At 45.6% G+C, this 12,328-nt stretch overlaps 1 protein-coding gene across 2 annotated transcripts in view; it reads left to right on the top strand.

The window, feature by feature from the left end:
- The window catches only part of LOC142380401 (retinoic acid receptor beta-like), a 34,672-nt gene extending 22,344 nt beyond the window's left edge, over window positions 1-12,328 (top strand). Inside the window, exons 6-9 of one of the 2 annotated variants that reach the window (XR_012769832.1) lie at window positions 1,184-1,388; window positions 1,515-1,673; window positions 3,646-4,357; window positions 10,855-12,328. Coding sequence is in view for 1 of the 2 variants with exons in the window: in XM_075466233.1 (XP_075322348.1) it covers window positions 1,184-1,388; window positions 1,515-1,673; window positions 3,646-3,779 (498 nt within the window). In the remaining variant the exon portion in view is untranslated. Of the gene's footprint in view, window positions 1-1,183; window positions 1,389-1,514; window positions 1,674-3,645; window positions 4,900-10,854 lie in introns of those variants that run through there. The other variant, XM_075466233.1, reaches the window with a different exon arrangement.

The raw sequence follows: 12,328 nt of genomic DNA, 5'->3' as shown, positions 1-12,328 counted from the left end.
CGGACAGACAGCTGCACTCAGGCAGAGCATCGCGTGCTTTATCTTCCTGTCGCTCACTGCCGGGTCTCTCTGTCACATCTGTGTCTGACAGTCAACCGAAACGACTGCATATCAGTGGAGAGTCTGTGCCTGTGTATTTCCCCTCTGATCCATCCCAGATCTCTGCAGTCTTTATATTTATCACTTGCTGCTTAGAATATATCACATCGCACACTTTATTTTGTATTTAAAATTCATATTGATGTAATTCTCAAGGGACAGTGCATAGTATTTAACCTTCATGGCTTCAGATTTCCAAATCTGAAGCTTGAGTTTCAAAACTTGATCACATTTTAACAACTGATTTTATCTGATTTTATCTATTGTTCTTATTTCTTTCTTTTTTGTTTAAAATTTAAATAATGCCTTTTATTTCTACTGTTTTTATGTATCTGTAAAGCACTTTGAATCGCCCTATAGTTGAATTGTGCTATACAAATAAACTTGCCTTGCCTTAAATGAACCTGCCTGAAAATGGAATGAAGTGCCTCCGTCTGCAGTAAGTCTTGAAAATGATTGATTATTTATTTATATATATTTTTATAAATCCATCCATCCATTATCTATACCGCTGAATCCGTCGATTGGGTCGCGGGCGGGCTGGAGCCTATCCCAGCAGTCAATGGGCGAGAGGCGGGGTACACCCTGGACAGGCCGCCAGTCCATCGCAGGGCCACATAGAGACATATGAGACAAACAACCATGCACGCTCACGCTCACTCCTAAGGACAATTTAGAGATGCCAATCAACCTAACATGCATGATTTTTTGGACAGTGGGAGGAAGCCGGAGTACCCGGAGAGAACCCACGGGGGGAACATGCAAACTCCACACAGAAAGGCCCCAGCTGGGTGTTGAACCTGGAACCTTCTTGCTGTGAGGCGATGGTGCTAACCACCACACCACCGTGCAGCCCATTTTTATAAATATTTTTTACTATTTATTTATTTATTTATATTTTTGTTTACTCTGCAAAACATTTGAAATCCCAAGCAGCAGAAGAAACTTTTGGGTGAAACCCGTAAATTCTACTTTTACTTGGAAAAAACCCCCGTAAAAATAGAATTAAGAATATGAAACAGAAGTAATTGAACGGCACATTTTTAGCGTCTTTCTTTCTTTTCTGTGTCTGTTCTTCCTGCAGATCCTGAGGATTTGCACTCGCTACACTCCTGATCAGGACACTATGACCTTCTCTGACGGGCTGACTCTGACCCGCACTCAGATCCACAACGCAGGATTCGGACCTCTAACGGATCAGGTTTTCACGTTTGCGGGGCAGCTGCTGCCGCTCGAGATGGACGAGACGGAAAGCGGGCTCCTCAGTGCCATCTGTCTCGTTTCTGGAGGTCCTGAGTTTGTCTTTGAAATGCAGTGACGCGATTTGATAAGGAGCACCATCAACAGATCCACATGTGCAGGGTAAAAAATGTGCCTGAAATGTTCACTTTCTGCCTTCTGTCTGTCTGAATCAGACCGCCAGGACCTGGAGGAGCCATCCAAGGTGGAGGTGCTGCAGGAGCCACTGCTGGAGGCGCTGAAGATCTACTCCCGGAAACGGCGGCCCAGCATGCCCCTCATGTTTCCCAAGGCCCTCATGAAGATCACTGATCTGCGCAGCATCAGTGCTAAAGGTCAGAATTCACCACCCAGATGTTAGGCTATATCGTATAGCATCACCAAACCTCCTTTTCATTGATAAAATGAGAAAAGTGTGCAAGTCCATACAAACAAAAGAAATCAAGACACACAGTACAAAGGATTATATAACACACATACAACAACACTATGAATACAGATGACAGATAACATGTCAGATAACATAACATCTCCTTTGGTGTGCAAGCAATGCAATTAGTCATATTCCGGGAGTTACCGGAAGTGACGTGGACGCAGCGTTAGCATTAGCCTGCGTTAGCAATAGGAGCATTAGCGGCGGTAAATAAACTCCCGGTAAACTTACAAACTTTCTAATGCCTCGTTTTGTGAGCTAAGAGCCTATGTGTACTACGGCAGAAGTTTGGTAACAATCAATGCATTATTAGTGGGATCATTTACGAGATAAAATCTATTTGGCATTTTTTTTTTTTTTTAACTTTATTAGTAAATCAACAAAATAACAGTTTACAAATGTGAGCATAACGCCAAAAAGAAGATATCAGAGAGTCTCTATTATGAGGAGAGGGAAAACTGGCGTCTATTTCCGGGTGGTACTGCACTCTAGGGGCGCCAACGAAGCAGTGCAGAGCACGCCGAACTCTATGGTGGTACTATGAAATCCACATTAGATCCAGCCATTGCTTTGGATAGAATTTTTTATATTTTTTTATTTTCATTTTCCTAAAGGAAAGATAAATTATCCTTTCAAACGGCACTTGGTTTGATTTTTTAGACTCGCTAGATCTTTTTAAAATACACATTTATTGTCAGTATTGCCTCACGAGTGACGTCAGGCATGTGGCATCACTTTACGGCATGGTCAGTCCTAGCGCTGAGCTAGCAGAGAGGTGTGAGTTCAAATAGTTACAGATTTCAGCACAGCCCTTTTACATACTCTCTGACTAGCCTCTGGTTTAGCTTTGGTTGTTGTTAGCAGCACCAGGTTAGCACTCTGGCACAGTGGACGAGTGCCGCAAAGCAGCCGGTCGTAATCTGCCGTGCGTTCTTCAGATTCCGTTAGCTAGATGCTAGCGGATACTGACTCGCAAATGCCAGACCTGTAAGAAAACAGAAAGCTATAACTCCCAGGTTATTGTACTTTTGATATAAATCTACATCCCGCTGTCAGAAATCACAGTAATATTTTCAGGTTTCAGTCGCTAGCGGGGACATTTTTTGAGTTATTAGCGCCAGCCCTATGGAAAATGGTCATTCTGCACTCGCTCGCCAGCGCCCCCAGAGAAAATCAACTGAACTGCAGCCAAATTTTTTATAATGGGGCGAATAGGAAGTGGAACGGCTGTCTGTAAAAGGGCTGTGAAGATATCCAGGGGGAGCATAGGAATAATAATAAAAAGAAGAAGATGATGCACTTACAAAAAGAAAGCTAATGAACACAAAGACATATGTGCGAAGGAATAAAATCTATTTAGCATTAGCGGCTGTAATAAGCCATTTGGCAGAAATAACGTCATTGTGACGTCATTTCTGCTTGTAGGCCTGGTGGGGAAATCGCGATTCGAAGTGCTTTATGTCCCTCTCGGCACTTCATCATTTTTCATAGAGCGGAAGGACATGGCAGCCTCCATAGAGCTTACCTGCTCTATGTAGATACAGACAAGTTATTGTTCACTCAGGAGGATAAGTGAGATTTTTGACAGAGATCATTTTACACCAATGAGAACTAACTTATGAATGAATATGTCGATTTGAGCTAATAAATGACTTAATTTATTACATAGTGTCCCTTTAAAGCCATAATTACAACAATTAAAATGTAAACTAAAGTAAGAAGCTGCTTTTATATCCTCCACCGCCCAGATGTTAGTCTAATAATGTGTGTTTTACTCTAACATACTGCATTCTTGGATCAAACCCAGCATCAAAGATCTGTCCATTAAGGTGTTAATCTTTCTGTTATTTGTTAATTCTTCTCCATTTCGACAGGAGCTGAGCGAGTGGTGACACTGAAGCTGGAGATCGCGGGCTCCATGCCTCCGTTGATTGAGGAGATGCTGGAGGATCTGCAGAGCCTGCAGACCAGTCAGCACACGCTCACAGTGTCTCCTCTCCGAACATGAACTCCTCTAGTTTCTCTCTCTGAAGCTGCGCAAGGGACTTTTCTTCTTTTCCAAGAGAGATCGCTAACAGTATAAAGTGCAGATGCAGTTCAGAGGGTCACTTGTGTCTTACCTCAGTTATTGTCCAGAAATCTGTGAGAACTTTGAGCTATTTTAAAAAAGGAGATTCAGCTGTCACATTACCAACTTCGCAGATGAAAAAACAGGGAGGCTAGTTTCTGTGAACTCAAAAAAAAAATAGAATGATGCAGTATTATTTTAATCTTTGTTTCTTGACCTGCAACATGGTCACAAGCACCTCAGAACTACTGAGAATCCCTCAGCCTTTCATTACTATTTCTGATTTTTACTATATTTATATTTGCATGAGTTATCATGGATTAATTTTACCTCATTAAAAGACAACTTTAGCATTAGTTCTAGAAAAAGGAGAAACATGGGAAGGATTTTTTTAAATAGCATTTTATGATCATTTGTCAACACCTACTGCCACTTGTGTAAGAAGAAAAGGGAAATGCAAAAACTTGGTTAAGTTTTTCACAAGGATGAATGTACTGTTCTCCCCAACGCCTTGCCAAGTATAACAGTCAGTTAACTCCACAGACCACACAGACAAGTTCTTCCTTTTGACGATAAAATGGCTTGTGAAGAAGGTAAAATAACGGTGCCTTCAAGGCAACTTGAAACTTTGAGATCAGAGTTAGCATTCGCTAGATCATAACAGTTGAGCAGGAACATGTCCCATGGTTATGACGTCAGTCATCTTTTCGTCGCACAGGGAATTACCTGAACTTGCCAGAAGATGGCGGTAGAGGACCAAAAATAACAGTTATCCTGAGTTACTACGATAGAAAATAACACCAATAGTGCATAAACAATGCATGAAACAGAACACTCCCCGCCTGAATACCTGAATACCTAAGGGGGATTCACACATTCCATTCCTTCTCTTTCTTTCTTTTTTTTTTTTTTTTGTTTTCACACTCCTTAAACATTAAAACATTTTACGCTAACCACACAAGATATCGTTCACTTATCTGGAGGAATGAGTAAGATCAGTTCATTCACAGGCCTGAGAAGCAGTGTGGTACCGTCTTTTCTGGCGACTCTCAGCTGGACCTTGCGTACCCGGCCATCTTTGCTTGGGTACACAGCTGTGATGATGCTAAGAGGCCAGTCGTTCCTCTTGCATTGAATGTCCTTGAGCAGCACTACGCTTCCCTCCCTGAGATTTGGCTGGTCGGATGGCCACTTCCTGCGGGGTTGTAGCGTAGCCAGGTACTGCTTGCGCCACCTGTCCCAGAATGTGTTGGACAGGCTTTGGACTCTACGCCACTGTTGCTTGTATAAGTCCTTGTGGTCGAAGTCGCCAGGCGGAGGTGGGCAAGGGCCTACCTTCTGAGTCAGCAATGATGCAGGTGTGAGGATGAAGGGGTCTGTAGGGTCTGTGGACACAGGCACGAGTGGGCGATTGTTCACAATGGCAGTGACCTCTGCCAAAAAGGTCGTGAGAACCTCATGTGTGAGTCTGGCAGACCCCATCTACATGAGCATAGAATCTAGGATGCGGCGTGTGACGCCTATCATTCTTTCCCAAACCCCTCCCATATGAGAGGAGTGCGGGGGGTTAAAGGTCCATGTGGTGCCCTGGTCAGAGAGGAATCTCTCTACTGTTTTCCCATCAGCGTTAGAGGGGATTCCTAGTTCCTTAGAGGCTCCAATGAAATTCGTGCCCCTATCCGAGCGTAAGTGTTTCACTGGGCCTCGGATAGCCTGGAACCTTCTGAATGCATTAATGAGGCTGGAGGAGTCCATAGACTCGATAACCTCGATATGAATGGCTCTGACAGATAAGCAAGTGAAAAGGACAGCCCACCTCTTGTTTTCGGCGCATCCTCCTCTCGTCCGACGTGCCGTGACAGCCCACGGCCCGAACACATCCATCCCAACATTGGTGAAGGGAGGTTCAGCGCTGAGTCTGTCTGGCGGCAAGTCAGCCATCTTTTGCATTTGACACTTTCCTCTGAGTTTGCGGCAGACAATGCATTCGAAGATCGTTTTGGTGATACATCTCTTGCCACCGAGTATCCAGTAGCCGGCAGATCGGATTGCACCCTCTGTAAAGTGACGCCCTTGGTGCTGTGTCTGTTCGTGAAAGTGGCGCACGATGAGGGTTGCTACATGGTGGCGCCCAAGCAAGATCAGGGGTCTCTTTTCATTGGATCCTAAGTCATTAGCTGCAAGGCGTCCTCCCACTCTCAGCAGACCTTCTTCGTCGAGGAACGGGTCCAGGGACCAGAGTGGGCTGCTCTTTGGAATGTTTGCAGTGGATGAGAGACACTGTAGTTCTCTCTCAAAGGCTTCCTGTTGGACAGTTCTAACGATGACTGCTGCACTCTGATTGAGAATGTCCACTGACATGGGCGTGCGACATTGATGCCATTTCTGACATTGTCCATCATTGCTGCCTTTTTTGAAACACTGAATGATATGGATCAGAGTGCCAACGGCTCTTGTAAGCGAATTCCAGCATGAGAAGCGGCTGCAACGCTGCGAGCCAAGGTTGTCAAGCACTGTCGTGGAGAGTGTTGTTGCTTGTGGCCGGATTTCAGGATCTTGTTCAGGGTGTGAGAGTTCGAATGTCTGCTCGGCAGGCAGCATGTCGCTAGACTGACACAGAAATGCTGGGCCTGTGAACCACATTGTGTCTTTCAGTCGGTCTGTTGGGATTGACCGTGTTGCGATGTCTGCAGGATTGTGTTGTGTGTGTACATACCTCCACTGTTGTGGCAGGCTGCTTCGTCTGATACGTTGGACTCGGTTGCTGACGTACACGTAGAATCTTCTTTTCTCATTTGCGATGTACCCAAGCACAATCCTGCTGTCTGTGTAGAATGTCACTGCGTCGAATGCGATGTCGATTTCAGGTTCGGCCAGATTCACTGCCATGACGGCCCCGCATAGCTCCAAACGGGGTATGGTGTGGTCTGGTCGGGGTGCGAGTCTGAACTTGCTTGAAATCAGTCCTGCTTGACATTGGCCATCTGCCTGTAGGTTCTTAAATAGGCAACTGCAGCAACTGCCTTTTCTGATGCGTCTGAAAAGACGCAAAGCTCCACTCGTTCAGCTGTGGACAAGGACATGCGAGTGTAGGCTCTGGGGATTCTTAATTTTTCCAGTTCTCTGAGTGAAACTCTCCAGCTATCCCATAGTTTTTCCTTTTCTGCAGGTAGCGGGGCGTCCCACTCAGGTGAGTCAATGGTAAGTTCACGAAGGAGTGCTTTCCCTTGAATGGTCACTGGAGAGACGAATCCGAGGGGATCGTACAGGCTATTCACTGTGGAGAGGACTCCTCGTCAAGTGAATGGCTTTCTCTCATCCTCCACACGGTAAGTGAAACAGTCTGACTCCAGGTCCCAGTGCAGTCCGAGGCTTCTTTGCACTGGTAGATCATCGGCAGCCAGGTCAAGGTCCTTTAGATCTGTGGCACGATCTTCACATGGGAAAGCCTCCATGACCTCTTTGCTGTTCGAAGCCAACTTGTGCAGCCTGAGGTTGGAACAAGCCAGCATTCTTTGCGTTCTTTTGAGCAGACTGATGACTTGGTCAGCTGTAGGAAGGCATTTCAACCCGTCATCCACATAAAAGTCCCTGATTACGAACTGTTGTGCATCTTCACCGTACACACTCTGGCCTTCCAGGGCGGCGCGTCTCAGACAGTAAATAGCCACGGCTGGGGATGGGCTATTTCCAAACACGTGGACATTCATGCGGTACTCTGCGATCTCTTTGTCTGGGTCGTTATCTGCAAACCAGAGGAACCTGAGAAAGTTGCGGTCTTCAGGCTTGACCTTGAAGCAGTGGAACATCTGTTGTATGTCCACAGAGAAGGCAATTTGTTCTTTCCTAAAGCGAAGGAGGACGCCGATGAGGCTGTTGTTTAGGTCTGGTCCGGTTAAGAGCACTTGGTTCAGAGACAGTCCTTTGTGCTGTGCACTGGAGTCGAACACAACTCTTATCTGAGAGGGCTTTTTTGGATGATAAACCCCAAAGCATGGCAGGTACCAGTGCTCCTCGCCTGGTTTCAATGGGGGGGCCAATTCGGCATGTCCATTCTGAATTATTTTTTCCACGAATGAGACAAACAGTTCTTTCATTTCAGGCTTTCTTTTGAAGGAGCTCTGGAGGGAGTTGAGTCGCTTCTGTGCTTGATCACGGTTGTCTGGCAGCTGTGGTCGTTGGACTCTGAAGGGTAGGGGGGCCACCCAGCTGTTTCCTTCATCCTTGGAGGCGCCCTGGTCCATGGTGCTCAGGAACCGCAGATCCTCTATGGAAGGGGCCTCGGCCTCATCGTCTTTGGTTAACTGAAACTCATCAGTGTCCTGCATTGCCTTAGTGAGGCTGCTCCTGTGTGGGGTGGAGTGTGAGGGGGGTTCGGTGTTGCAGTATCTTTCCTTCACCGTATAGCTGTTCGGGCATGGGTGAAAGAGAGAGGGGCGTCCGTCCCTCAGCACATTGGTGTAGTAGGTGTGGACAAGGGGTGGTTTGTGCAGGTCTCCTATACACACATCACCTACGATCACCCAACCCAGGTCCAGCTTTTGGGCGTAGGGTGCGTTGTGTGGGCCGTTCACCTGTTGTCGTACTTTATGAGCTCTGATGATGTCGCGGCCTAAGAGCAGCAAGATGGGGGCCTGTGGATCGAGATCCGGGATGTGTTTCGACAGATGTTTCAAGTGGTCGTGGCTGGAGGCAACCTCAGGTGTGGGGATCTCTGTGCGATTGTTTGGTATCTCATTGCATTCGATCAGGGGGGGCAGTGGGAATGCCACGCTGCCATCTACTGGTTCCACCACAAAATTTCGTGCTTGTCTGCCTTCGGTCTCAATTGTTCCGGCACATGTTTTCAGGGAGTATGGTGAGGGTCGCCCTGGGACATTGAAAACAGTGAAGAACTCAGAACGTACAAGGGAGCGGTTGCTTTGCTCGTCCAATATAGCATACATGCGCACTGCAGCATCTGGATGCATGGCTGGGTACACCTTTACAAGGCATATTTTTGAGCAGGAGCGTCTTGAGGCGTCTTTCTCACGCACCTCGGTGCATGAAGACGAGACAGCAGTCTCCCCGCCATTCTCTGGTGCGGGGTCTGCAGGGTTGCAGGGTTGCTGGCTTGCGGTGCTGGGCCGGGGTGTAGAGCTGCAACGTGCATGTTGCTTCCACACTCTGTGCAGTTCACATCGTTGTTACAGTTCTTTGCCAAATGTATGGCTTGGCAGCACTTGTAGCACACTCCATGATTTTTCAAGAGTGCTTTTCTCTCCTCTATAGGCTTGTCTCTGAATGTAGGGGATGGGGCTTATTGTGCAGGAGACAATGGTTGGCTGGGTCCTCTCTGCTGGTGTAACTGTATGTAAGTGGGGACTCAGAAAGAGTGAGTGGGGCAGTGGCGGTCACTCCAGTCTTGAGAACGGCTACCGCTCTCTGATCGTCTGACCTGATTGGCTTGTTATGACTAGAGTATTCATTGTGTAGGGGTGCCAGCATGAATCCAGGGTCGTTGCGCATTCTCGCTTGCTGACCCACAAAGTCAGCAAAGAGGCTGAATGGGGGATAGGGAGCTCTGCTTTGTTCCTTGTAATTGAAACCTATCGTGAGCCACCTTTCTTGCAAGTGAAACGGCAGTTTCTGCACAATAGGGTTGACTCCTCGGGGTGTGTCTAGAAAGCTAAGGCCGAACAGTTCCCCATCATCTTTGGCCACCTGTATTTCCATCAGTAGGTCGCCCAGTTCCCGTAGTTTTCGCCCATCTTTGTTCTGTACCTTGGGGAATTCTTCCAATCTCTTAAGCAGAGAGCTCTCAATCACCTCTGGTGCGCCGTAGTATTCATATAGCCGATCCCACACTGCCCCGAGCCCACGCTCTGGATAATTCACGTACACAGTCCTTATGCGCCTAGCGTGGTCGGCTGAGTCTTTGCCTAACCACTTCACAAGAAGGTCGAGCTGTTCGCTAGCAGATAGGTTGAGGTCTCTAATAGCATTCAGGAAGGAGGCTCTCCAAGCTCTGAAGCATTCGGGATGGTCGTTGAACTGCACAAGCCCAGTGGAGATGAGCTCACGCCTGGCCATGAATCTAACAAAGTCTGACATTCCTCTATCTTCATTAGACTGTCCGTTCGCAGGGTTGTGCTGTTGATGAGCATTGGCGCTGAGTGGTAAGTATGGTTTGCCTACTGGTTCATGTTTGATGTCATTTCCTAAAGGCTGATGTGCCATCTCTGAATCGGGTACCATTGTAGGTGTGTGAACAGGAGGCTGCCACTGCACACGTTGCTCTGTAGAGCCTCGCTGTGTGGTTTGGCTGTAGGACTTTATCCTTTGAGTAGGCTGTGTGTTAAGTGGCGCATGGTTCTGCTGAGGGGGCAATTTGCTTGGGCTTACAGTGTGGTAAGAAGCGACAGTACGACGGGCGTATTCAGAAGCCTGCACGTCAAGAATACTAACAGGAGCGCTGTCTATATGCACCGTTGTCCTAATCACTCCCTCAACATAGTCCTTGGTGCGTTCGTTCGGGTCATCGGTAGGTACATCAATGTCGAAAACTTGGTCTAATTCCTGTTGCGCGGCTGCTTCTAATACATCTGCTTTGGCCGCTGAAGCCGCAGCTCGTTTGTCAAGCTTAGTTTATTCAGTGTTATTTCCAAACGCTTATTCTCCAGTTCCAATTCCGCTTGTTTTAATTTCAGTTCGTTCTCTTTTTCGGCAAATGATGCTTCAGTCCGTGCCGCCTCTGCCTCTGCTCGGGCGTTAGCTGCAGCCAGTTTACTAGCAGAGGAACTTGTCTTTTTGGATGAACAAGAGGCATTAGATCTGGTTTTTCTAGATCCCGAATTTGAAACGTTTTCCGACACGTTTACTTGGCTTTGTTGTGCTTCCTTGAGACGACAATCCGGTCGTGATGATTCGATTCTACATGGCGCGTAGCTCTCCCGTTGTCATTGATCTCCTGAGTATGAAGATAGCCCGCCGAAGTCGTTATTTTACTGTACTGTTCTCCCCAACGCCTTGCCAGGTATAACAGTCAGTTAACTCCACTCCACAGACCACGCAGACAAGTTCTTCCTTTTGACGATTTAATGGCTTGTGAAGAAGGTAAAATAAAGGTGCCTTCAAGGCAACTTGAAACTTTGAGATCAGAGTTAACATTCGCTAGATCATAACAGTTGAGCAGGAACGTGTCCCATGGTTATGACGTCAGTCATCTTTTCGTCGCACAGGGAATTACCTGAACTTGCCAGAAGATGGCGGTAGAGGACCAAAAATAACAGTTATCCTGAGTTATCACGATAGAAAATAACACCAATAGTGCATAAACAATGCATGAAACAGAACAATGAATGTTCAGAATTGGCTTTTAACAAAGTTCCCAATCTAATGTAGCTGAAATGATAGAGGAAACAGGACATTTAAATAACAAATAAGAACATAAAAGATAGTATTATATATACATATATATATATATATATATATATATATATATATATATAAAAGCTTGTTGCTCAGTAAATGTCAGATTCTTTGATAGGGAGTTTTACTGGAAATCAGTTTTACTGTAATTCAGCGAGTCATTGCGCTTTGTAAGCTAATTATAAATACACAACTTTATATCTTCTTCAACTTTCTAAATGGAAACATGTAATCCCAGATTATCGTATCGTCATTGTTTAAGATGGAAATTGTTTAAAATGTTTCAAAAGGTGCATCTGTGTTGTTTAGTGAAGATTTTTACAAGAAGATTTATCTCTAGCCAAGATTATACTGTAGCAGTGTATCAGTCGACTGTTCTACCACTCTGGTCCAGACCGTTTTCCTTTTCCTTTTAGCGCCATCATCAGTTTCTTTAATGATCAAATACCGGCAGAACAAATAGCATTCCCATCCGTCTGAGCTGCACTTTATGTTTAATGCTAATCAACTAGTTAATATTATATAACAAAGCTGACGATATAGCCTCAGAGAGCTGCAAGAATAGCTAAAATTAGCCAAAATCTAAAATAAAACACTGAACTCTGAGGATTTAAGGGACATTTATACAAGATTACATCAAATTGTGTAAATGTTGCGTGAATATAGTGGAAGAGTTGTTAATCTCAACCTTCTGACAGAGCCTGACAGCTGCAGGAAAAACATATCAGAAACTTATATCAGAGTTGTATTTATGCTTGATAAATCTTAAGCGGCTGAGCAAGCATCCTGCGGGAACTCACTCGTGCCTACCGTGAATGTGCCGACATTTTCCAAAACTGTCAGTTTTTACATACTTTTCAAATGTTTCAACAAGAAACGAGTGGATTTTTCTCCATTTTTGTGTCCGTCTCATCCACTGCAGTGTGACTTCTGTATGTACATAAGCTCATCTTTCATCTGTGATATCACTAAACGTTTCATATGTTTGTGTTTGTCAATTAAAGTTCTGTTTATTCAATTTCACTGAAGCTGCTGGCATATTTTTTCAGAGTTTTATGGTCAAAACCCGCGTGTGTGTG

Source organism: Odontesthes bonariensis, chromosome 5 (genome assembly GCF_027942865.1).
Source record: "Odontesthes bonariensis isolate fOdoBon6 chromosome 5, fOdoBon6.hap1, whole genome shotgun sequence".
Taxonomy (NCBI): domain Eukaryota; kingdom Metazoa; phylum Chordata; class Actinopteri; order Atheriniformes; family Atherinopsidae; genus Odontesthes; species Odontesthes bonariensis.
This window is presented reverse-complemented; position numbering and strand designations above follow the sequence as displayed.